At 38.6% G+C, this 26,375-nt stretch overlaps 2 protein-coding genes across 3 annotated transcripts in view; both read left to right on the forward strand.

Annotated features, from left to right (window-relative positions):
* Positions 1–1,532: 1,532 nt before the first annotated feature.
* Positions 1,533–2,617, forward strand: LOC144628852 (uncharacterized protein RP688-like). The gene has a single exon (XM_078486956.1). It carries the CDS (start codon positions 1,533–1,535, stop codon positions 2,244–2,246), a length of 714 nt encoding a protein of 237 aa, XP_078343082.1. The 3' UTR covers positions 2,247–2,617.
* Positions 2,618–6,160: 3,543 nt separating this feature from the next.
* Positions 6,161–26,375, forward strand: part of LOC144628283 (fibronectin type III domain-containing protein-like) — a 45,385-nt gene continuing 25,170 nt past the window's right edge. The window contains exons 1-7 of one of the 2 annotated variants that reach the window (XM_078486358.1): positions 6,161–6,308; positions 9,972–10,044; positions 10,683–10,991; positions 12,990–13,298; positions 13,890–13,992; positions 14,861–15,069; positions 15,882–16,026. In XM_078486358.1, the coding sequence (XP_078342484.1) occupies positions 9,978–10,044; positions 10,683–10,991; positions 12,990–13,298; positions 13,890–13,992; positions 14,861–15,069; positions 15,882–16,026 (1,142 nt within the window). In that variant the 5' untranslated portion in view covers positions 6,161–6,308; positions 9,972–9,977. The remainder of the gene's footprint in view (positions 6,309–9,971; positions 10,045–10,682; positions 10,992–12,989; positions 13,299–13,889; positions 13,993–14,860; positions 15,070–15,881; positions 16,027–26,375) is intronic. The other variant, XM_078486360.1, reaches the window with a different exon arrangement.

Consider the following 26,375-nt stretch of genomic DNA (forward strand, 5'->3'; position numbering starts at 1 on the left):
ATCTATCGTTTTTATACAACTTCAGAAAAAATGTACAAGGTAGTGGAATTAACAACTTCGTACATGCTTCGCCAAATATTGTCAACTTTTAACCTCGTGCTTTTCTCAGAAAATTCAACGCTAAAAAACGATCGTGAATATTAACTGCATTCAAACGTTCGAGCTCAAATTTTTAATTCCATGTAATATTTTATGAGATTACAAAAACTACTAGCATTTCGTTTGCACCGTGGGAAATTTCCAAAGTTTTCACAGACGTGATATAATTGAATTAACATTGCGGTTTGCCAAGGATGTCAGTTTCACAGGGCATTGATCGAAATCTTAAACTTAATTCGTCCCTTCTGTTGCTTTGTGATCTATAATCGAAATGCGGAAGCAAAGCGAGGTTTAAATGGTGCTTAGATTATCTGAGAGAGTGCTGATAGCTGTTGGAAAAGCCTAAAGGTGAGTCAAGCATTTAACTTATTGAATAACAACAGAAACTAGCAAAGTGTTTACTGCAAGTGACACTTCCAAAATGCTAATGGCGCCATAGGCCGGTATGATCCTAGGCCTATAAAAACACGATTTTAATGTCCATCCTCATTTGTGTTTGTTTTGCGTAATTTTCTTTCGTTTGTTCGACGATTAAGCGCCTTTACTGGATATAAGGTAATGATCTTTATTCATTTCATCCGCAGAAGAGCGGCCATATTTCACTACTGACGTTCATAATGTATTTACTTTATTTCCATCAGTAAATCGAAGAAGTGATAATAACTCCTCTTTGAAATCATTCCAACGACGCAAACTGTCTTTATTCAGCTAGAAATCACTATTTAGAAGTAATATTTCTGACACTTTATCAATCATCGAAGATAATTCAAATGCTTCTCCTCATTATTGTTGGTGTTGGTGGTTTCACAATCGTCAAACCTTAGCAACTTGAATTTTTTTTTAATTGCGTGCTATTGAAGTGGCCAATTTTTTTATTTCTTATATCGAATAAGCCATAAATAAGCTACATTTAGGGAAAATGCTAAGTTCTCAATCGACATAACATGGGAGATATTGGTCTTTCGATAAACAGTAAATTCATAAGTCTTTAAAGCAACCTAGAGGTACACTACAACATTTTGCTCGTTAAAAACCAAAACGTTTCATTTCGACAAAATTTTCGGTACAGGACAAGAGTAAAAGAATGAATCTTTAAGACGGTACTAATAGTTTTTGTCGAAAGCTCATGGTACGCTTGTAGGTAAAGTGACAAGTAGTCCTTCGTTCCGCCATATTGGTTCGCCTTCGGGGCCGATCAAAACAGGCCATGTTTATAATTCCCAAAGTAATAATTTAGAGAACTTAAAAATATCCAATCCGTAGTTAAGACCCCAAACCAAGACTACATGCAAAATTTCAGCCAAATCGGTGAGGTACCGTGGCCGGACCAAGTTCGAATTTTCCAGAGTACTACACTTAAGATGTTGTAGACTGTCTGCCTTTTATTACCTATCATAATCCGCGATGGAGTGAGTTCCGTGTTTGTCGCAGTTATGGCGTTACAAGATAATCTATGTCGTATAGAGAGGCACAGACTGAGATCTGGACTAGTGGTAAAGGCTGTTTGTTTTATCATTGTTTTCACGATTGGCTACCTTGGAGTAAACTTCGTGGAATTCGCTCGTTATAAAGGCACTAAACCATGGCTTCCAGACCCTCCGTGTTTTCAGACCGAAGAATCCAGAGCTTTTCTGGTTGAATTGGCTTACAAAACTCACTTAATATTGGATAACATGGGATTGGAGCACTGGTTGATGTACGGTTCTCTGTGGGGTCCCCTGCGTGGAGTTCAAGGACCCCTCCCATGGGATTTCGACGTAGACTATGGAGTAAATGCAAGTAATGAAATCTTCGATAAAATGAATTTGGAAGAATTTAAAGCTAAATTTACAGCGGCGGGAATGAAGGTAACCGATAAAGTACGATCAAAGAGTTCGATAGCACTCGAAGCAAATGGAACAAGTGTAGATTTAATTCTTTTTTATGATCATAAAGGCTATATGACAAGGTTTGGGTACGAACCATGGCTGTTTTACATACACTATCGACTTTACCACACTTTTCCATCCAGACTTGTCAGGCCACCTCTGCCCAAAGTCAAGTTTGGCTTCTTCAACGTTCCTGTCCCGAGAGAGGGAATAGAAATAATGAAATATTTGTATCGGTTAAACTGGTGGAAAGTTGTCAAGCCAGTAGGCTGTGAATGAATACAGTAGAACCCCGGTAACTCGAACGTAACTAACTCGGATAACTCGAAACCCCGCTAACTCGAACTGTTTTTCGTTTCCCTTTAGAGTTCGAGTTACCGGGGTTCTACTGTACTTTGAAATTAAATTGGTATGGGTGTTTGAATCGAGAAGCCGTGTAATATTGAGAATCTGCGAATCTGATTGGTTCTTCCATGTTTGTTTTCTATTCGCTGATACATAACTTGCAAAAAATTTCGGACGTTTTATTTTGGACGTCTAATTTTCGGGCACTATTTATTTCATTTCGGACACATTGCTGAACATAACTTAAGTAAATTTACTCCTACAAAACATGGATTATGATGAAACAACATCTGTGAAAATGATAGTTCTACTGCACCATCAAGGTTTAAAGGGACTATGTCACAGGGATTTCGCAAATTTTTGGTCTAAACGTGTACTGTTCTGAAATAAGTGGTAGGCAACTTTACCCATGAAAAACATTATCTTTGAACATTTGACTAAAGATATGACCTTTATTTGGGGATAGAAATCAAACTTAGGCTATAAATATCAAATTTTTCAGGCGCGCGGAAGCAATTTGAAAATGTTGGCTAACGTTTTCAAATTGCAATCCATTTCCATCCGAGCCATCCGCAGCCAAACGAGCTTTTAAACAATTTCAGTGCTTTAAAATGGCAATTGTTAATAAAAACGGACCATTATTTTTAAGTTTCCTACGACAGAAATATAAATTTTGGCTGTTCAAAAATCTGTTAAAATCCGTGACATAGTCCCCTAGATACACCGACGCGAAAATAACACAAATACCATCAAGCCGTTACGTATCACAAGCAGTGTCTCAACTATAGGTCGCTCTATACAGGAAACTGAAAGCTTTGGAGCTCAAAGTGGCTGAATGACCTGCTACAAGCTTAAGATCTTTTAAAGATCATCTGGTTTTATTTCCTCAGTGACAGCCTCCACTGTTTCTGAAACTCTTCCTTGTCGAATTTCGAAAAGTTTTTTTTTCGGACACTTTTTTGTCCGAAATTAAAATCGAATAAAACGCTAAATAGTGTACCTAATAGAGAGCAAATGCTGGCTTTTTTGGCAGTAAAGTGCTCGAAAGAGTCTTTAATAAGCCCTTGTGCAACATATCCTTGGAACAAAATGAATACTAGAAATGGAAAGAACATGACAAAATTAGTAGGGTTGCTAATTTTAGACCATACAAGAGTGGCTGCAAGGCAGGGGCTGATCTAGGGGGGAGGGTGCAGGAGGTGCGCACCCCCCCCCCCCTCCTGAGATGACCTGCGGCTTTCTAATACAACGGACTGGTATTCTGCAAAAAAAGGTTCGTTCCGCCATTCCTTAGTGGTGCACCCCTCCTAAGAAAATTCCTGGATCCTCCCATGCAAGGAGAGCTTCAACTGTGTACTGAAAATCAATAAATATGAAATAGGAGTCTATAATAAAAAGTAAAAGTATAAGAGACATATATTTTTAAAATTAATGCCAACAGCAAAACTACTTTTTACATGCTGCAATAAATGAAGCAAATAAATCTCATTGGTTCAGAGTATTTGTATCCGCAGTAGTCAGGCTTTGTATTTATAATTGTTTTAACCGCCTGTAAGTTCTAGTACATGCAACTCCTAACCAAAAGAGAGACCCGAAATAGAAACTCCTGCGGCCCTCTGCACTGAAACGACGGAATCCTTTCCGAAAGCTTTTATCACCTTTTGTTTGCATGGACTGAACGGAAAAAATAAGAATTAAACTGGGCGCGCCTCAGCTTCCTTTGTAGCGTTGTAAAGGAACTTGCTACTCGAAGCACTTAATAACTATTCTTCTTGCTACGGTTCATCAGCAAAGGAATACAGTGGTATCCCAAAACTTCCTTTCTTTGAATTTGCTTCACTCAAAAACTAGAATTTTTACTTCCGATTTCTCAAACCCTCGATTAATCGAGACTCCCGCAAACTCCAACCAATTTTGGCTCCTGTGGGTAAATTTTACCTTCAATAATTCACACCTTCGAAAAGTCTGCTTCAATAGTAGTCATATGTACGTGATGCGGACGTATTATTAGATGTGCACAGTTCACGACTATTAACGCTTCACGGAAAAAAACATCATAGACGAGGGATTCTTGTGCATTCAAGCCTCCATATTGAGTGTTTTTAGTCCTGCAATGGCGATTTTGCAAAAAGGAATGACTCAGTGTTCTTAAATATTTAGCAATCGCACAAATTGTGTCCAAAAGATTCTCTTCCTTACACGCCAGGTGGTTTTCACGGAAAAATGAAGAATTCTTGTCAAGTTTTAAGATTATCAAACGTTTTCTTGCTTTCACGTGTCATGCCAACATGTCATTCACAGTTCACGGAAAATATTATTTAATAATCACGAATCACGGAGAATAAAACCGTTACGGTACAATCACGTTTCACGAGAAACCCCCTTACGGCCCCTCATAAATGGCCACGAAAGTTAAAATAAATAAATAAATAAATTAACTTTGTTTTACGAGGGTTGCACATAACAGTCTTGCGACTGACAAACCTGTGGCCCTCGGATTCCCGATCGAATTGGAATTTAGAAGTGTTGGTTTTTGTGGAGGGAGGAAAACCGGAGAACCCGGAGAAAAACCCTCGGAGCAAGGACGAGAACCAACAACAAACTCAACCCACATATGACGCCGGGTCCGGGAATCGAACCCGGGCCACATTGGTGGGAAGCGAGCGCTCTCGCCACTGCGCTATACGTTCTTTATTTGAAAACATGATAAAAGCCAATAATTGACATCTCTTCAGGAAAGGTGAGGACAAAAATTCAGCTACATAAGCCACAAAAATCAGTTTATTAACTGCTGATGGACAATAAGAGCTTTAGCTTGATATGACATAGCTAGCGTTACAGTGATGCTTCAGTTAACAACTGAATCCCATCGAACAGGGTATCAGTGACTTAGAACACGTCTCGATAATGCTTTTGGTCAAAGCACTTGACACTGAGTTCGCTAATGAAAACACGTTTTTTAAAACCCATTACAATAACATTTTTTGTGTGAATAATAGCCAAACGATAAGAGTAGACCTCAAGATACTTACGTTTTCTTCTTGCTATATTTATCCTTCATGTTCTCTGCATTAATTGAACCACAGATTTACAGATTAGCTGTACGGCCTATATCTTCAAGGAAGGGATAAAAAAAAACTTATCACGGACGGTTCACGTGTATCTTGAAAAAATTTGACCATTTTTTTTTTCAACTTTGTCGCTCATAATCCGTCTTAATCTTCCCCAGTCATAAGCATCCTTGTTTATTTTTAGTTTGTTAATTTGCTATTTTTCTACCCTATAAAATAGTTTTATTTTAACGGTTTCCCAGCTTTAATTTGAAAGTAATTTTGCACATTAAAAAAGCGACTTATAATATTGCCACACATAAGTTTGGCATATTATGTAATGTTTAATAAATGAGCAGCAGTGTTTTATCAAGTTTAAAACACGAGTTTAAAACACGATCTTCTGATGTAGATCAACTCATTCTTGCACTAATATTTAGATTTGGGATTATTTTGGCCTAGAAAATTCGACGCAAAGTTGAGCCATGTCTTTATCAGATATAAAGACACTCATTAAACATTAATTTCTTTTGTATTTTCTTTATGAATTATTAATGAGTTTTTGAACGACTTTTCATCAAAAATGTCAAATTCGGAATGCTAAAACGGGAACTTTCCAAATCATTTGTGGGGATGAATGCGCACCTGCACCCACCCTAAACAAGAACATCAACTTCCAGTTACCCAGTGCCCTTGGTTCATAAACGTGTGCACTTAAGTGTGAATCCGCTTTAACTCAAACGATCCATTGCGTAATGCTTAGTTGGTACTTCCTACATCCGCAAGCCTCATATATACTCCTACAATGAGCTGTGACATTCAGTTAACGGAAATATTGATATATTTGTGTTGAGCAATACCTGATTACAGAGAATATTAAAACGACTTCTGCACTTAATGACAGAAAACTGCTGGCAAGTTTTATACTAAGGCGCATCAAAGCAAGGTAAGGTATAATTATACTTATAATGCTGTGTACTGTATCTCTTTTAAAGAAACATTTCTGACGACAAAGAATGTGATTCCAGGATTCGAATATTCGGTGGACTCTTGTTAGTCAAGATTATTCCCCTATACCTCATTCTTATATACTGCATACTTATGCCAAAGGTTTATTCATTTTCTCCGGGCACTTGGTATAAATGAAAGTTCATGCGTGCGTATAGAAAACTTACTAACAAGCTACAGCTTTTTATGAGCCTCGGTTTTCGAGGCATGGTGCGGCTTTAAATATTAGGGGTGCAAGCTCACTGCAGGCGCTTTGTCAGGTCGCTGAGTCGCAACAATTCCTGGATGAAGAGAAACACGGTGTAAACAATGTTACCCCCCAAGAACACAACACGGTGATGCCGGCAGTGCTTGCCCTCGAACTAGCTAGGAGCGTTCGATTCTCGGTCTCACTCACTAAGAATTAGACCACCTCGCCGCACTATTACATTACACAACATAGGAAATCCAATAAGCACTCTGTTTAGAAACTAACGATAGCTATATCGAAAGTCGTTTACCGGTGTTTATTAAAAGTCGTTTACCGGTGCAAAACACCAGAAAAAAGTGTCAGTCAAACGCCGTAAGCGTACGTGAGAGTACTGAAGGTCAATAAAAATGTGCCCGACCGCATACAATAAGAAGTTGGTGGCCTATATTGAGCTGAGATAGCTACGACAGTTTTTTTTTTCATTTTGGATCACTTTGGTCGGTCTTCCTCAGTATGTAGGCGGAATTAGTCGCAAATCCAAGCAATGTAACGAAACTTTTTTCAAAAAGATTGGAATGACAACATCTACTATCCGTTACAGTGAACCTATACACACACAAAGTTTTCAAGGAATGCGGATTCGCATTTGAAAATAGTGGCAGATTGACGGATTTGGCCAAAAAAATAGCACGGATCGGTGGATTTGCATACGGCCCTTTTCACCCAGGAAACCCACAAAATGTAAAGAGCGCGTGAAATTTGTGACGTGCTTTCATGTCTTAGAACTGAACTGAAACTCTTGATCCAGTTAACGCCTCACAATGTTCTTATTTCCTTAGCTGGGTTAATCTCATATTACTCTAGGTCACGTCTACGGACATTTACGTAGTTCCTTCGCATGATGTTTCATGTCGTATGTGTTTGGTCATAACAACTCACTTCCGGTTCATTCTACTTCCTGGTTTTCCAGGTAACGAGAGATGCAATTGCTGATTCGGCAAATTTGTCGATCATAGAAACAATATTCCCCATAAAAAACGCATTTACTTAGAGAGGTGGATTTACGTGTAATTCCTCACGCAAGACTCAGTAGTTGATCAATCGAAAGTTTTCACGGACGAAGTTGTTGCTCTAAATTTATTATTCAAAGTCTGCCAAAATGACGGACCCTCACAAACCAATAACGACTGCGACCGAGAGCAGTAACTTGCCACAATCTCACTGCACGTGCATGCCATCATTTCTTCGCAATAAGCTACGTGATTTTCTCGCGCGCAAGGCTTGTTCTAAAAATAGCCTACACGCGAATCTGATAGCACAAGACCCATTACCAGAGATGTAGATTTCCAGAATTAATAATGAATATATTTTACATGTTTATCGTCCACGTGCGTTCTTCCATGTCAGAAGAGTGATGTAACAAGCTACAGTGTCATAGATATAAGGCTTCTATAATCTGGCAGTCAAATATACGTGCAATAATTATGATATTTAGTTCGCAGAAGTTTTGGAATCAATATTAACAATTTAACTTCAACCTTCGGTCTACAAACACCGTGAAAATCTGGTCGTATCTCCTCCCCGTGCATCAACCGTTAACTACCAACTAGGAAAATAACACACGAGCAAAAAGGTATTATAACATAGCTTAGCAGAGCGGCGCAATCAAATTCAGTATACGCGAGCCAGCACAAGATGCAATAGTGCACGCTGATAGCGTGAGAGTGGCGTGAGCTTTGCCAGACTTTTTTCTCTCGCGAGAGTTTTGGCGCGGGTTTAAATCTTCATTTCCACCGGCAATGTTATAAAGCAGTTGGTTCATGCTTTTAGCTGTGCACTATCGAGTTATGGTGCACTTGGGAAGTTTGGAGAGCACTCAAAGAACTTAGAGTTGCTCTCGGCTATTATATTACCTCGAGCAACTCTTACGCTTCTTTCGTGCTCTCTAAACTTCCCGCGTGCACCATAACTTGATAGTGCACGCACACTAAAACATGAACCAATTGTTAAGGAGAGGCCACAAACGTATCTTATAATTATCGATATTTACTTAACAAGGAGCTCCAGATTATTTCCTCCATTGATATATATATATATACGACGTTTCGCAGATTTTTTCAATAGTTGCTTCATAAGTTATAATATCATACTTGTTCAGGACTTGTCACATTTTTTCCCGTCTGTTGTTCTGAAAACTGAATTGTTTCACTGGCCGCTACAATGACGCTACAAAACTGTTTACTTGTCGTGTACCAGCGTTTTTAAAACTCAGATAACAAATATTAATAAACCTTGGACTGTGTCCTCAATTCCTCAATATTTCACTTCTTTTAATTAAAACGTGGCGAAACAAATAAATAGGACAAATAGAGTCTGAGTAAGAATTTTCTGCAGTACAAATACAGATATTAAATACCCGAACAATTCAAGAACAGTTTATTCGGTGCACGAGATCTGTAGATTTGTGCCTTTATACAAATTAGCGTTGCGCAGTTTTACATTCTAACGGAATGAAAATACGACAAGCAGTATTGAGTGTGTAAGGAGAGGAAAATTGATAATTTTGTTTAATTTTATTATTCGCTTCACTCTTAAAAATATAGAAAATCCAACGAAGAAATTATTGTCATGGTGATCATTTCTTCAAGCTAAGGGTACCGGAGCTCCGGTCCCTAAATCGGCCAAGGGGATCCCCGATCGCCCGATCCCGATAGTCGAAGGTCCATACATTAATATGCTCAAGAATTTTAGTATCACACACCAAAACTTGCTGCTCGTGCTAAAATAAATAGAGCTATGTAAATAACAGTCGTAACACTCGAGTCGACGGTGATAAGAAGATACTCTTAACTTTGCATATCATTAAGTTTAGAACGAAACAGTAACGCAATAACAGGCGAGGGGTAACGAATGGTCTTTGCGAGCATGCGAGCCAAGCGTTTTTCTTTGCGAGCACGCTTGTACTTGTGCATTTTAAAAGCCCAAGAAAAGGAAACATTTAACAACTATTAACCAAAGTGGAGGTGGCTAGTGGTATATCCACCACTAGCCACCGACACTATGGTAAATAGTTGTTTTAGCATATACTAAAACAGTGAGATAGTATAACCCGAAAGGATGATTTTCGACTTATTTATTCCTACAACGATAACAATTTTCTCGCGCGCGTTGCTGACAGGTGAGTAGCAAACGATATTAGGAGTTTGAGTAGCCAATCAGCGCGCCCACTATCTACTGTTTAAGTATATACTAAAATCTATTATGTGCCATGCAAAATTATGGTTGCGCTTGTGCTTACATCGCCTTGATTTACACACGCCTGCCTTGTGACGTACGCAGACCTCGATGATTTCTAGTTTACTACATACCTAACTTGTTGATCTAATTGGGAGTTTGTTTTCTACTCAACAGAAACAAATGGAGAAAGTTTACAGAATACTTTTCGCAGGTTGGCTGTTCAGCTTCATGGCAGCTGTAATCACAGGTACGTTGTAGTTGCTAAGCAACATCAACGCACTGCACGTCAAACGCGCTCGCAGTTCCCGCCAAAAATTGTCGCTCAGCACTGTTTGCGTCATGTCAAATGTAACTTTTACCCTCTCCCCCGGGGAAAATTAGTCATAACTCCGCTTCCGCCGACGATTTGAATTTGCCGCGAGTGTAGTAATTCTCTATTTTCCAATTGCCCATAATACACTGTTTGCTCCCCAAATTTTGCATAAACTATTGTTTTCAAATTCCCTTGGGAGGACTGCATATTTCCAAAACAATAGTTTATGCAAAATTTTGGGGGGCAAACAAAGTGCATTATGGGCAATTGGAAAATAGAGAATTGGAAATTTTAAATCAGTCCCTCGTGCATTAGCAGGTTATTGTTTACGCCGACCATGGGACTACCTTATATGGCCATCTCAAAACACCTTAACAATACCTATTGTTTTCGAATTTTCAACCCATTTCTTGATACGCTTATGAAGGGGGTGACTGTGTCACGAATTTAAGCCAATTTTAAGCATGGGAAATGACTTACTTGTCATAATGCGCGTTGATACCGCGAAATTTGAATCAAACCTAAATTAGCGTCCAATTACTTTTAAAATACCTTTTTTGCATCTCTTTCAGCAACAAGCAGCCTGAGGCAACCTCCAATGATTACAAAGTTCACACAAAAGGATTTGATAAACCCAAAAGATGTAACGGATTTCTTTGCTCTCCCTTGCGAGGCTTCAGGGACAAATTTAACATGGACTTGGAAACATAACGATAAACAGATTACTGACTTGAATGGAAAACCATATTCTCTCAGTAAAAATGGCACTTTGATTGGAAAATCTTTGGCTCCCATACTCGGTGGCACATATCAATGTTTTGTGAAGGATGAGGCAACTGGAGTTGAAGTGTTCAGTAGAAAACTTCAAGTTACTGTAACAGGTAATTCGGTCAGCTTACAAGTATACTAAAAAATCTAGCCATGGTATACAGAAAACACCCGCGAGTAAGAACCTATTTAACCTAAAATTTGAAAACAGGCCGGTTCTTATTTTCTAAAATTGATTAAAAATGTTTACTTTTGGGAAAATAAGTTTGGACAAGGCATTACTGTACGTGTATATAATGTCATGTTCTAAATGATTAGTGCTTCATTTTTCCATTAACACTTATGTGGTATGCAAATTTTATACAACGGATAGGCCGAATACCACTAAAAGTTCTATTAGCAACAATGTCAAGGTGAATTTTTCTTTAGAAAATGAGAACCTATTAAGAACCTTTTAAAATTGCCAAAATTTGTGTAAGAAATTTTATGTAAGAACCTGTTTAGGCTAACCTGAAAAAATTAGGTTCTTACTCGCGGGTTTTTAATTTACTGCATTGCAATTCCTGAGTTTTAATTGGTTTTAAGGCTATGGTCTATTCAACAATTATTTCATGAGCGCGTTTCGGAGATGGTAGATAGCCAACAAAGCGTGTAGCGCCGATCGCGAGTTGTTGGCTATAACAATCCCATATCCAACAAGCGCGAGTTGAGATTCTAAATTATTACGTTTTCCAGTTCACATTTTTTTTACATGTATCTGCATTGGTTGTATATAACTTTTTTTTCTTTCTACTTAGCTCCCAGACCCATAGGGTGGTACGGGTAGAAAACTGAGCAAAAGTCCTTGCGCTAAAGTAAACTGTTGAAGGGGCTTTGTCGCGGATTTTACCAGACTTAAAATTTATTTTTGTGTCGCAGGAAACCTAAAATTAATTGCCCACTTTTAATAAAAATTGCTTTATTAGAGACACTGAAACTGTTATGAGCGTCTTTGGCTGCAGATGGCTCGGATGGAAACGGATTGCAATTTAAAACATTAAGGCTTAACTTTTAAAGTTGTTTTCGCGCGTTTTCAAAAAATTGATTGATTTCTCTCCGCAAATTCAGGTAATATCTTCCTTAATAATATACATACAAAAATTTCTGCATGCTCATTGGCTGAGAGCACGTCAATTAATCCTAAACAGTGCAGAAAGTTGAAATTGAGTGCAAAAAGTTGAAATTGAGTGCAGAAAGTTGAAATTAAATTGATTGACAAGAAAGTCGGAAAGCGCGCCAAAACAAAATGGCGGCCGATGTTGGAGTGTTTGACAGAGCAAAAATCGAGCAAAAACATAACGATTCAGGAAAAGTTTGACCGATTTAACGAAAGTTATAAGTATATAAACCAAAGTACTAGCCATTGGACGTTTGTACAACACAAGAGAGGCTTTACGAAACTACTGAAAGCTACCAATCGTGGATTTTCTTTATACGCGACGGCTCGTAAAGAAGAAAGATTACAAGCGTGAATTGAAGTTGGACATTTCAGCCCATACCAATACAACTGAATGAGGATAAACGCACATGATAATGCATGACAGAGAGCTTTAAAATTCCCTAGCGGTATTTGGATTTAACAAAGCCCGGCAACTCCGTTATGTTTAAGAACGATCGGAAAGGTAAGCCACTGAACACGTTTTGTTTGTCATCCACTTCAAGTGAAATTTTTGTATGTGTATTATTAACAAGTAATCACATGATTTTTCTCGTACAATTTGGGATAAATCAGCACTCGTAAATTTTTCAAAGACTACAAATTGCACTCGCCCTACGGGCTCGTGCAATTGGGTAAGCCTTTGAAAAATTTACTCGTGTTGATTTATCCCAAATGACACTCGAAATCATGTGATTACCTATACTTAGATGTTCAAAGATAATGTTTTTATGGGTTAAGTTGTCTACCACTAATTTCAGAACAGTTTAGACCAAAAATCGGCGAAATCCCCGTGACGTAGCCCTTTAAGATCGAAAGTAGTTAGTTAAAGTTAAAATACTTGGCAAAGTTAAATGAAATTCACATGGCAAAGAGTGTGTGTTTATGTCCACTGCTAACCATTTTTTTTTTATAGTTGCTGGAACGTTCACTGACAGAACAGATGTGGTTAAAATGGTCGATCTTGGACAGCCTTTTCAGTTTCAATGCCCTCAGCATACAGCAGGTTTTGGTGCAACTTACAACTGGTTTGGAGAACTGAGTGACATCGCACTGGCAAGAAATGAACGCCGAGGGATCTCACCAAAGGGTACTTTGTTTATATCACATGTCACCCAACAAGACATAAGTGATATAGAGGGGCTTAAGAGAATCAAGTGTCGAATGATGGCTGGGCACTTCTATTATGATTCTGGGACTTTGAAACTCCAGAAGAAGAATCCAGGTAAAAGCAGTAGTCCGATACCTTATTGTTACTTATTTTCGAGGGAATTAATTTTCGCAATTCTCAAAAGATCGCGAGATTAAAGGGGCTTTGTCACGGATTTTAACAAATTTTTGAACAGCAAAAGTATACATTTCTGCCGTAGGGAACCTAAAAATAATGGTCCATTTTTATTAACAATTGCTATATCAGAGCATTGAAACTGTTAGCAAGCGTCTTTGGCTGCGGATGGCTAGGATGGAAATGGAACTTGAAAAATGAAGGATTAGCTTTTCAATTTGTTTCCGCGCGTCTTCCAAAAAAATCTATATTTATAGACTTTATAGCCGTGGTTTGATTTCTCTCGCTCCCCCCTCCCCCCCCCCCCCCCTCACCCCCTTAGTTCAGTCAAAAAAGGTTCACCTTCTCCCCCCCCTCCTTTTTTTCGGGCAAGGCTCAATGCGGCAAAGATCTGCAAGTCACTGCTACCCAACTTTCAAGGCTTCTTCGATCTGTTTAATAGCCGGTAATTATATAAAATTGTATATTAGAGTTTCCTTCAATTCTTGGTACTAACTGACACAAATAATAAACCATTGGTACTTTTCTTAGATCCAAACACTCCATTTAAGCCGTACTGGGCCGATTATCCGCAAGCAGAAGAAATTGCTATAGAAGGGAGAAGTAAAACCCTGTACTGTTTCGCTATGGGAAGGTGAGTCAACTAAAAACGCTGTTTCCTGAACTCCGCTTAAAGAGCCAATGTTCTCTTTTTAAACTATTATAAATCACTTGTGAAAATGTGTTGCACATTAGTTTATATTTCAATGTTGTCAACGTGTTTTACTTGTTCTGAAATCGGGTTAGAGGTTGAATGTGTACCCAGAATGTGTCTTACTCGATTTAATAGCGCTGTCAGGATGCAACAAAAACGCAAAATGGATAGTTCTGTGAAAAAGTCAAACCAACCTTATTACATGAAATTTCGCGACACGTTAATTTCGCGATTTTGCGAAAATTTTGTATTTTGAATCACTTTAATTTCGCGTTTTTGAGTGAGACACAATTTACATTTTCTTGGCAATATATTTTGACATGCCTTTGAATTATATAAAACGACTTCATCGAAGGAACAATAACGTCAAAATTAACAAAAACGCAGGGAGGGGACTTAATCTCGGCAATAGCAACAACAGAGCAGTTCTCACAATGACTACAAGTGAGTCAATTGACGACAACATCCATTTTTAATACATTGATTACTGACATATGCGAGTCACTTAATATTCGCGTCATGTTATGTTCGCGACACTTATTTTTCGCGTCACTTTAATTTCGCGATTTTTTTTAGAATCGCGAAATTCGCGAAATTAAAGTGTCGCGAAAATTTCATGTAATAAGGTAACTTTATCAATTGATTTTCACCAAAATCTGCTGACGTGAAAATTGATGACGTCACAAGGGGTTCATTGACTGTCCTCCAAATGTCAACAAAAGTTTACCCTGGCATTGAAAGGGTCGTTTTTTGTTGACAAAATGATTTTAATGATTTTTTTTTTTTTTCAAAAAATAACATCTTACAGGCCAGCACCCAACATAACATGGAAGAAAAATGGAAGAGAGATTATTCATGGACAAAATTCCTTTGAGATCCCTAAACCCTACTATGGAAGACTTCTTAACATTACTAACGTGGACAAGACAAGTCATCAAGACGTTTACTCTTGTGAGGCTGAAAATTCTCAGAATAAAGACCAGCCGTTAGTTCACAGGATCAACTTGGTTGTAAAAGGTAACTGCCAATTGTGTTACGTTATGCAGGTACCACTAAAGTGACAAAAAGTATTCGAAGTATTTGAACTTTGGGAAAAACCAAATAACAGAAGTAGCTTTCATTTGAATAATAGCACACTAGGGTTTCATTCACAGACTTTAAAGTTTAAACCACGTTGTACAGCTTGATAAAGTACTTATTAATGGCTTTCATTCGAACGGTCACACACGTGCACTGCGATTTCATTCACAGACCACCTTGTACAACATAGTAAAAAGTACCACGTGAAAGTACTGCTCAATAGCTTTCATTTAATGGTCCCACACTTGGGTTTCATTCACAGACTAAAAAGTTAGAACAACCTAGAACAGCATAATAAACAGTACCACATGAAAGTATTGCTCAACAGCTTTAGTTTGAATGGTCACACACCAGGGTTTCATCCATTAAAAGTAAGAAACAACTTAATTAAGCAGCGGAATAAACATTATAATTTGACTTTCACGCCAACTGACTATGTAAAGAAAAGGGAAGAAGCAAAAGTACACATGCGGGACCGACGCAGGAAATCCCGAGCGGGCAAGATAGCTGACCCATCTTGCCCGCTCGGGTGGCCAATCAAAACACAAGATTCGCTTCATCTTGCCCGTTTGCGGATTCGGCCTTGTTATGAGAAAGCGTATTAGAGTGTATTATTTCCCCTTTTGCCGGTGTATAATGGGGTTAATACAAGTTAATGTCTGTACGCGCGCGCGACAAGAGTCAAACATAGCTCAGTAAGCTTTTAAAAAAAGGACAAGTTTCAGACTAAGGAAAATGTTTCTTTTTAGTTCCTCCAAAATGGACTAAAGGCCTACCACCAAGAAAAATTGATGTTATCATTAGAAGAAATAAAACACTAGAGTGTAAAGTGACGGCAGACCCTGAAGCGAAAATCACGTGGTACAAAAATGGCAAACCACTGCAACATTTAAGGTAAGTTTACTTGAAAGATGTAACGCTTTGTTTTGCGAAATGCTAGGCGTACAAACAAACGATTTATAAGGTTACCACAAAAAAAAATGAAAAATAAAAGAAAACCACACTATCCTCACTTTGTATACGTTTTTCGTGGTTTTCTATGGAATAGAATAAAGGCTCGTGTTTGTACCGAGAAAATACAAGTGACTCGTGGGATATTTAACAATTATTCCATGGGCGTGCGTTGGATATGAGATGGTAGATAGCCAACGAGCACGCTGAGCGTCGAGTTGGCTATAACTATCTCATATCCAACAAGCGCGAGTGGAATAACTGTTTTATTTAAAACACCCAAAGAATTGCAATATTTGAGCTCCGTTCTCGATTTTTTTTTTGTTTGGCGATTTTTTAGCTGATGCGAATGTGAGCACATATTTCTTTGTAGTTAAGGTTTTGATTGGATGCGAGATCACAACTGTTAAAAAAAATACGAGTGACTCCGTTAAGAGAATTATTCGTGTCTTACGGGATCTCAGTAGAAATTACTGTTGATACATTGCGAGCCCACATACACTTGCGAAACGATGTTTGTTAATCGAAGCCTTTTAAAAAATATTTGTCCTCGTGTAGTAATTGACCATTTTCCTCTCGTATCCTACAGTTTAATTACCAGCGAGACAGCAAACCTAATTCAAAATTATGATACACTTAAGGCTGGTCCTCAAATAATCGCCCCAATCTTTTCTATCGTCTATGTCACTTCAAAAAGTTTTCTTGCCATCGGGGCGATTATATGAGAACATTACACAGACGATCACTAACGCCTGCGGCGATTGGGGCGATCACGATCGCTTGTATCGCCCGTGTTCTATCCTTCTAGCTTTCCTTTCCCTTCTTCGCCGTAAAACTACAATATAACTGAGAAGATAGGAGGCCACGAGTTTTGCTCTTTCATTGAAGGCTTCCAATGTGTTGGATCTAGGGCTAATATGACACTGTCATATGATCTTTTTTCAAAGGCCTTCGTACATACCAGGCGATCGGGACGATCATATGAAAACCCCCATCGGTTCCGATCGCCTACGATCGATGCGATAGAAAAGATCGGGCGATCATATGAGAACCAACCTTTGATACTTCATGAACTTTTTGTTTTCACAGTGACCGCTTGAAAGTGTTTGGAAACAAATTACATCTTATAAATGTAAGCTTGACTGATGATGGCGTTTACCAGTGCGCAGCGGAAAATAAATATAAGATGATTGTCTCTGCAACCTGGGTACATGTGAATGGTAGGTATTTGTAATACGGGGAAAGTTATTCATTTAAAAAAATTCTCGCTTACATGCAACGAAATGGTTGATTTGTGCAATCCCGGAAAAAAGTCGGCGAACGTACATAATGAGCGAGGTGTGCAAGATCTGGCAAGGGGCTAAGGAGTCTGCTTACAGTCTACCACAAACGTGTATAAAAGGGCTACGTCATGTCACGGGGATTTAGGAGATTTTTGGTCTAAACTGCTCTGAAATTAAAGGTAGGCAACTTAACCCATGAAAAGCATTAGCTTTCAACATATCTCAAGGAATGTATAACCGACTGTATAACCTTAGTGTATCGAGAGGAATTAAACCACGCCATAAATATCAATTTTTTGAAGACGCGCGGAAACTGTTTGAAAAGTTTAGCCTTAATTTTTCAGAATGCAATCCATTTCCATCCTAGCCATCAGCAACCAAAAGTGCTCGCTAACAGTTTTAGTGCTCTAATAAAGCAATTTTTTTTATAAACTGGACTATTATTTTAAGGTTTCCTGCGACACAAATAGTAAGTTTTGGCTGTTCAAAATCTGGTAAAATCCGTGAAAACGAGGGCCCCAGAGAAAAAAGAACGGAACAGGGAGGATCGAATGCACCATCACAGCTGTTGAAACCAACATCTGTGTTGTTCCCTTCAGTGTGCGCAGAACCGTCTCTTCTCAGGTGAACTACGTTTTGAAACGAAATATTATTGAAGTAGAATATGGTTCTCCTTCCGCGACGTGGCGCACATGCAACATTTTCGATGGTGCAACAATGCGCGAAAAGTTGCACGGCGTCCGGGACCTGAAATTGTTTTACTGGCGGTCTCGAATCAAAGGAGTCTGGGCTTAATCGAAAGCGGTTACGTCACCAAAGCTCCCGTACCAGACTTTGAGAAATCACCGAAACAAAAGAGAACGGCAAGCTAAGGGGTTAGGCTGGTTGACTTTAAAGGGACTATGTCAAATATCTGCGAAATCCCGTGACATAGCTCCCTTAAATATAATTTGTCGACTTGATTTCTCAGACGCTCCATAAAAACTTAGTCCGGAGGTTGTCGATTTCTAAAAAATCACTGAATTGTTCAAATTAGTGATAAAAGCATGAAACTTTCATAGCTTACTAGTGACCCCAAGGGTAGTAAATCCTGATATAGGGCCAAGCCGAGTTAAGCTCTGGAGGCGGGAACTGCGCATGACTGAAACTTCCCAGCATGAAAATGAGGCTGCAAAATATAAGTCCCTCTAAAACTCGTATTCATGAGTCAATTTGCTAATAAATATACCCAGAACTGACATTTAAGTCATTTCCATTCTTGTAAGATTTATTTCAGGTCTTTCGACATCGTCACGTTCTTGTAAAGCTTGCAAACATTCGCCATGCTTGGGTACCCTGTGGTAAAAATAGATTTTACGCTTTCTTAGCTATTACAATATGGGCAAGACAGATATTTTTCAGACTACGAGTATATGTAGTGTGCAAGGCACCAATTCACTGAATTGGCTTTCTCTATGTATTTATAGTTCCACCACGTTTAATCACCAAACCAAGAAACAAGACAGTGATCGAGCATAAATCAGTTACATTCCACTGCAATGCCACTGGGAACCCAACCCCAAAGATAACATGGACTAAGGATGGGAAGACTGTGGGCACAGGAAGCGAGCTGACCTTTGTCGCCTTGAGGAGTGACGCTGGACGATACTGGTGTTCAGCGGACATCGGTTTAAATGCAGGCGTCAAAGCAGATGCGTATCTCCGTGTGTTAAGTAAGAATAAATATGAAATCACTTCATTGTGAATGATATAACCTCAAAGCTTATGATCTAAATTTTACAATAATTTGTTATTCGTCTGAAAATATGATTTATTAATGTTGATTTTTTGCTTATTTTTTTAGCTGTTCCTTTTCCTCCAACTGATGTTAAAATATCGGACTGCAGTAATTGGACAGCGAAAATATCCTGGGTCCCAGTTCCCTCTGACGATGTCCCCATCACTCACTACCTGATTGAGCAGCAATCGGATGAGAACCCTGTGGTGTTCAAGCTACTTCTCAATGTTACTGACCCCAGTACTACAAGCGTCGCCCTGAATCTGACTGGGTCGTCTGTGTTACGTTTCCGTGTGAAGGCAGTCAACAGTGTTGGAGCGAGTCGCCCAAGTTTAACAGTTGAAACAACTTGTGGGAGCAATAAAGCTAAATTTGGTATGTAATTCGCCAGCAACTGTTTATATGTGTTCACCTTTTAGAACAACTTTTATAGACGGCCCGTAAACCATTATCAAAGCAATAAAAAACTGTAAAAAGAAAACAGGGCAATTAAAAACCGGTGTCATTCGTAGAAATTCTTACAATTAGTACGAAGCGTGGAAATAATGTGACTGGGACCAAGCGCGGGACATGTAACCTGCACCAAGCGCGGGAGAACATGTTGCCTGTACCAAGCGCGGGAAGACATGTAATCCGTGCCAAGCGCGAGAAAATCGCGTTACCGATACCAAGCGCGGGAAAACATGTAACCCGTGCCAAGCGCGGGAAGACACGTAGCCCGTGCCAAGCGCGGGAAAATATGAAACGGTTCCAAGCGCGGAAAAACATGTTGCTGATACCAAGCGCTCTTTGCACCTTCTCCCGCGCTTTCCACGCAGTAACGTAATTTTTTTTCTTGTTCTGATTGCCTCGTTTTTGTTTCTCTTATTGCTGTGGCATGGTTGGTTTGGTTAGTTTTGAATCGAGCCGCTAGAAAACTCTTGTGCATCTTTCTTGTTAGCAACTTGAAACCTTCAATTCTACTTTTACCCTAGTTGTAATTATCTTCGTCTATTATATAAACTACAATCCTAGACAAAAATCCTTGGGACACTTAAAGAAATAGGTGCTCAATGGCCATTCCCTTTGCATTAAGAACTCACTGTTTTATTTTCGGAGCCCCCCCTTACCCCCCAAAACAATGTTGAGATATTGTCCCACGGTCCCACGGTATGATGGATAGAAACACATTGATTTGGGGGTGGACAGGGGGAGGCCAGTACAATGTCAATTTGTCGTCGAATTGGTTAAGTGTCCCAAGACTTTTGTCTAGGATTGTAGATAGAATTACCAGGATTTCTCTCTCTGAGAAAAATCATATCTTAACACTGTAAAAGATATATCTTTCACATGTGAAGATATCGATTTCGTCACGTTTGCTGATGAGTTTGCCATGTTTCAATGGTGGATGAACCTCGGCAATCTTCGTAATTTTTCTGAAAGATTCGGAAAATGTTCGGAAACATTCGCATGACCTTCGGACAACATTTTGAAAATCTTCGGAAATCTTAGGAAAATGGTTGGAAATCTTCGGGAAATTGTCAAACACCTCGTTAGAATCGATTTGAACACTAGAAGATAAATTTCATATCTCCGCGCAACCATGTATTACCCTCTATTTCCTTTATACTTAATGTAACACCTTCTAAGTGTTTTTTTTTACCTTAGTTAATCATGCTTTCGAAGTCTCTCGTTTGATCTAAATGTGGTTTTTTCTTTCTTCAGATGTGCGGAAGCCTGAAGAAACTCCCATCTTATCACAAGGCTTGGTTTGTTGCCATACTGGCTCTCGCTGCCTTTGTTCTCTTGTTTGCGTTTCTTGCGGTCCTTCACAGGAAATACAAGGGAAAAGGCGAGAAATATTATGGTAAGGCGGCGAAAAATAACGCAACGTAGAGTTACGTAACAAAGAGTAACAGCGCAACGTACGTGCTGTATGTAATGCATTGTAAAGAAACGTTGCATAATGTAACGTCAGTAGAAAACGTAACATAACGTAACGTAACATTTAGCGTCGCATCACGTAACGGAGCAACCATACCGCGGCAAAGGGTATTCTAAAATTGATATTTGTTGCACTTTATTGCTGTCATTTGAATCCTGTTTGTAGGGGAATTCGACGTTAATGAGAGTCTAGGCTTTGATAATTCAAAGACAAAATTTGAATATAAAGTAAGATAGCACGCAGGGTGCTGATATGGCAAAATGAAATGTTCTTTAATTAACAATTTGGCAGTGGTGTTTCAGTATAAGAGAACAAATGATGCTTACGACGAGAGAAGGATTTCTCCCGGGATTATTTCTTGTGGACTTGGAGAGAAGAGGCTATGTAGACTGATCTACTGCAAGAAGCCCAGGGAGGGACCCCTGAAAGTACCTATACGGGTTGCCGCCCAAGGGACTTTTGGCCCCGATCACCGTATCCTTTTAGAGACATCTAAAACGGGGTTGATTTTTATACGCAAAAATCAGCAGCCAGAACTAGAGAACGCGGGTGTGCCCGGGACGGCAACCACCCAAGGCAACCGGGCCCCCCCGCCTCCCCCCACCCCGGGCAAGAAGTAGCTATGTGTAAGATAAATCACATACTTCTATATGCTAAAAAATTAAGAGGATACTCTTTGTTGTTGCTTAGTTGGAAAACGCGAAAGAAAACGCGGCTTGCGAGACGAACTACCACAAACCGAAGAAGAAATTGGTGAAGAGGAAAGGAACAGCTTAGTTGTGGATGCTGGATTTAAACCACCGTAAGAGATGTTTTTTCTTGCGTGTCGTAAAACCAAAATCAAAGTAATACTCTGGCCAATCATAAAGGACGCGGACAATCAAGTGAACCAATTAAGTCCTCAAGCAAAGTGTCGCCGGTGCAAAGGCGGGAAGGGGAAGGTAAATTGTTTTGTTTTACACCTGTAGCCGGTGCAAAGGGCGGGAAAACGTGCGCGAACGAGTCGCAATTGGCTTTGGTCTTACTTTTGATTGGTCGAGAAAGTGGCGCAAAATCTTTGAACCAATCATAAGGGACGCAGACATTCCAAGGAACCAATCAAATTTGAAGTACACACCTGTAGCCGGTGTGAAGTGGGAAAAAGGGATCACAATTGCCTTTGGTTTTACTTCTGTTGGTCGAGAAAGTGGCGGAAAATTTTTGAACCGATCACTTAGCGAAGTTAGTTTTTCAATTTCTTATTATTTTTTAAGTTTTCCTGGCGGGGGCAACGCCCCCTCCCCCCCCCTCCCCTTCACGCTACGTACGGCCTAATTCCTTTGATCACTTAAGTGAATACCCTCTGAAGCAAAAAAATTCTATTCATTTATATTCTCCATGTTAGAGTTACGATACATTTACTTTTTTAATTGTGCTGTGCAAAGTTACCTAAAAATGAGATTAAAGCTAAAGTAGGCCATTATCGTAAATAGTTTGACGATAAAACCATGCACAGTTAACTTTTTCTCGATTTCTAATTTTTCCGAAGCCAACCGACCATTGAGGTGTTTTCGATACTTCCGCAGTCCGAAAAATCCGAACAATCGCAGTGACCAGGATGCCGTTTTTAGTTCACAGTCTTCCCACATCGCCAAATGTAGAGATAAACTCACCTTTTAGAGGTAAAGCCGTGATTGAAAACATTTTCGCTGTTTCAATTTTTCAGCGAGGAAAAGCAAGAGCCGGATCGTCGCTCAAGACCGATCACGACTTACAGTATGTCTGAGGTACAGTTCAAGGAAGATGGCTCCTTTACAGAGGAATATGGCGATGGAGATGAAATGATACAAAATAACCTAGGAACAGATGTTTGAATATGTGCAAGATGTGCTAAAAAATTGACACGCTGCAAGTAGCTCTCTCCTCCGCAGAGTCCTCTTTAGTGTTTCGTACGGGCTGGGAAATGTCAAATGAGAAGAGGTGGAAAGGTAGCGCGCGGAGCCTGGGGATAATCGAAACGAAAGCGCGCGGGGAACACTAGGAAGGGAAGGGAAAAGGCATTTTTGTGTTTTTCCGCTTTCCCCACTGTAGGAGCCTCTGCGGAGGAGAGAGCTGTAAGAAGTGTACTGTGAAGAGCAACGAAGGGTTAGGGCATGACACTAGCAAAAGAGTAAACTGGTCAAGTTTAATTAGTAGTAGTGTCACACTACAAGGAGTGTTGCGTGACGAGTAAGGAGAACAATACTGTGACAATCCTAAATTGAAAAGTACAGTAAAATGCGCTAAGGGACGAACCTTTGAATGATTTTTTCTTTTTTTGTGGGGGAGCCGGGCTGGGCAATTACGAAAAAGAATTCTTGCACAAGAAAAGTAGGAGGAAAAATACGTGCACAAGAAAGCACCGCATAGGAAAGATAAAGCAAACAAGTTCCAAATGTTTTCTAAGCATGGAGGGTGAAAAAATCTTGCAAAGAGTTATTTTAAGTTGGAAAAAAAATTGCAAATACCAATGCTGAAAAAAGTTCTTACTCAAAAGAAATTGACCGACGCCCATTCCCCCCGCTCCCTCAAAACTAAGTGGTCCGTCTTTTCAAAAGAGTATCTTCTTAATTGAACCCCGCTAATTCGAACTCGGTATTTCGATTGCTATTTAAACTAAATCTTCGCTTATTTTTATTTTTTTCCCCCGGTAAAAGGGAACTGGACTCATAATATTCAAGAAGTGATGTGTAACATTTGACGAAGATTATGGTAGGATAATCCTAAAGACAAGTTGTAAATAGGTTGTATAATGTATAAATTAACTTACGTTTTTTGTATCAATAATAATAGTGTTAAACACAGAAAAATATGAAGAAGGTATTGGTTAACAAAAGCACCAACACAAAAAACCTTTGAACGGGCTGAAACCCTCTTGTAAAGCAAGTTTTGAGTTTATTTAAGTATTGCTACAAAAACAGTGCTCAGTTTATAAATATAAACTTAAAAGAAAAAAACTGTAAAAGATGTCAAGATGTATATTTAATATTAAAGATTATAACCCCTAGGGCTGGGGGGGGGGTTTTAAAAACTAGCAATGGTATATTGCAATTCCTGAGTTTTCACTGATTAACAGGTAATGGTATATGAGTTCATATGCCATTGAGCACAAATATGGTAACCGATACGCGTCAACGAAAACAGTTTGGAAGCTAAAATACAGTAAAGAACCGCGAGTAGGACCCTACCATTTTTAAAAACCTGTTGGGCTAAAATTTGCAAATAAGACCCCTTTTATAAGAACCTATTTAGCCTAAAATTGAAAACAGGTTCCTATTTTCTAAATTGATTACAAATGTTTACTTTTGGGAAAATAAGTTTGGACAAGGCTTTACTGTACATGTATACAATGTCATGTTCTGAATGAAAAGTTTTTCATTTTTACATAATTATTGTTTCGTATGTAAATTTTATAGAAGTAATAGGCAGAATTTTACTACAAGTTCTTTGGCCAATGTAATTTTTTCCTTAGAATATATAAGAACCTATTAAGAGCCTCAATAGCCTAAATTTGTGTTAACTACCATTTAGGTAAGAACCTGTTTAGGCTAACCTGGAAAAAAAAACTAGGTTCTTACTCGCGGTTTTTTACTGCATTGCAATTCTTTGGGTGTTTTTAATTAATAGAACAATTATTCTACTCGAGCTTGTTGGATATGAGATAGTCATAGCCAATGGCTATCTACCATCTCATATCCAACAAGCGCGATGTGGAATAATAGTTAAATATTTGAATAAAATGGATTATATTCTCGTGGAACAACTACTCATTGACTGTTCATAGCTGTGTCTTGAAAAGAGTCTGTATATGATGATATTAAATTGGCTTGTATTTTAAAATAAAAATTAGTTATAACATATGAAACAGAAGTTCTGGACTCTGATTGGTCAATTGCAATGGGATATTATGGGTATAACAGGTGTTGTTATGGTCAGTTGCTCGTCCTAAACATTATTTCCCTCAAGGAGGCATTATAGTGTTCCCTGCGTATAAGTACGTAGTAACAGAGGCAAACACTCCCAGAAATATATTTTCCCTATAAGTAACAAATAACTAAGTAAGAGGCATTCTGGTGTAGAATATCTTTCAAATTAAGATGAACTTGTAGTTTTGTCAAGAACAAGTAATACGATTCGAAATCTTTCCAGAAAGACCTGGCTGCAGTGGTTTCTTTTCTGGTTAAATACACGGCATTCGTGGAAAGCAGGCATTTTTTTTCTTGATTGTAATTGTTATTGTTTTTAATTAATTTTATAATGTATAATAGATATTAGATTGTTGCGTTCGACGGTAGGAGAACGCATCCTAATCTTGCGGTTGCCTGTGGCCCTGTGGTTGTCCTGTGAACGCACAAAGCGAAAGTGGTTCTATGTGTCGTATTATGTATGTCGGTATGTGGCAAGTTGGCCTCGATCTCTTGTGATTAGACATTAGAAAGGAATTAATTGCGTCACAGCAACGTCAACAAAGACAGCGCGCGCAAATCGTTCTAACGACTTCTTCGGTTTGCGTTTTCGAGTTTGCCCTGTAAGTTGTGCTGAAAAATAAACGTTTCGGCAGTCCTCTTTTTAACAGTAGTAAAAAAAATTGCTGTGCTGCCTCGTGCACTGTTGGATTGAGATTGTTTCTCTGATAGTTTCAAGTGATGTTGGATGCGCGCTTTACTGATGTTGCGCGCGCCGTCGTTTTAAATTTGTATGACAATATAAACAGTCGTGTAACTCGGATTACGTTTGCTAGCCTTATCTTGGGTACCTATCTTGGGTCGAACGCACTCCCCTTATCTCTAATTATTACTAGTTATAAGTAATTGATCAATAATGATTTCTTAAAGATAAACAAGGAAGATTAAGTTAAAGGGTTTGGGTTGGCACCATTTAAGTAAAAGTATATATTTTTTTTTTTTTTTTTTTTTTTTTTGTTGGGGAGATGTTATAAGTAATTAATATAATAATTATAAGGCTTGATGTTTTTAACCGTGTTTAAATATTTTTTAAATATTTATTTATTTTTTTTTTTTTTTTTTTTTTTTTTTTTTTTTTTTTTTTTTTTTTTTTTTTTTTTTTTTTTTTTTTTTTTTTTTTTTTTTTTTTTTTTTTTTTTTTTTTTTTTTTTTTTTTTTTTTTTTTTTTTTTTTTTTTTTTAAAAAAAAAAAATTTTTTTTTTTAAATAAAGATACTTACTTGAGAATGGACAATCATAAAAAAGATGCTGCACTGTTACTGATTCGTGTTTGGAGAGGGAAAACAGATTATTACACAATTTTGAGTTTTTGTTAAGCATGCCCGA

The sequence above is a fragment of the Oculina patagonica genome, chromosome 10, assembly GCF_052425735.1.
Source record: "Oculina patagonica isolate OP01 chromosome 10, crgOcupat, whole genome shotgun sequence".
NCBI classification, from domain to species: domain Eukaryota; kingdom Metazoa; phylum Cnidaria; class Anthozoa; order Scleractinia; family Oculinidae; genus Oculina; species Oculina patagonica.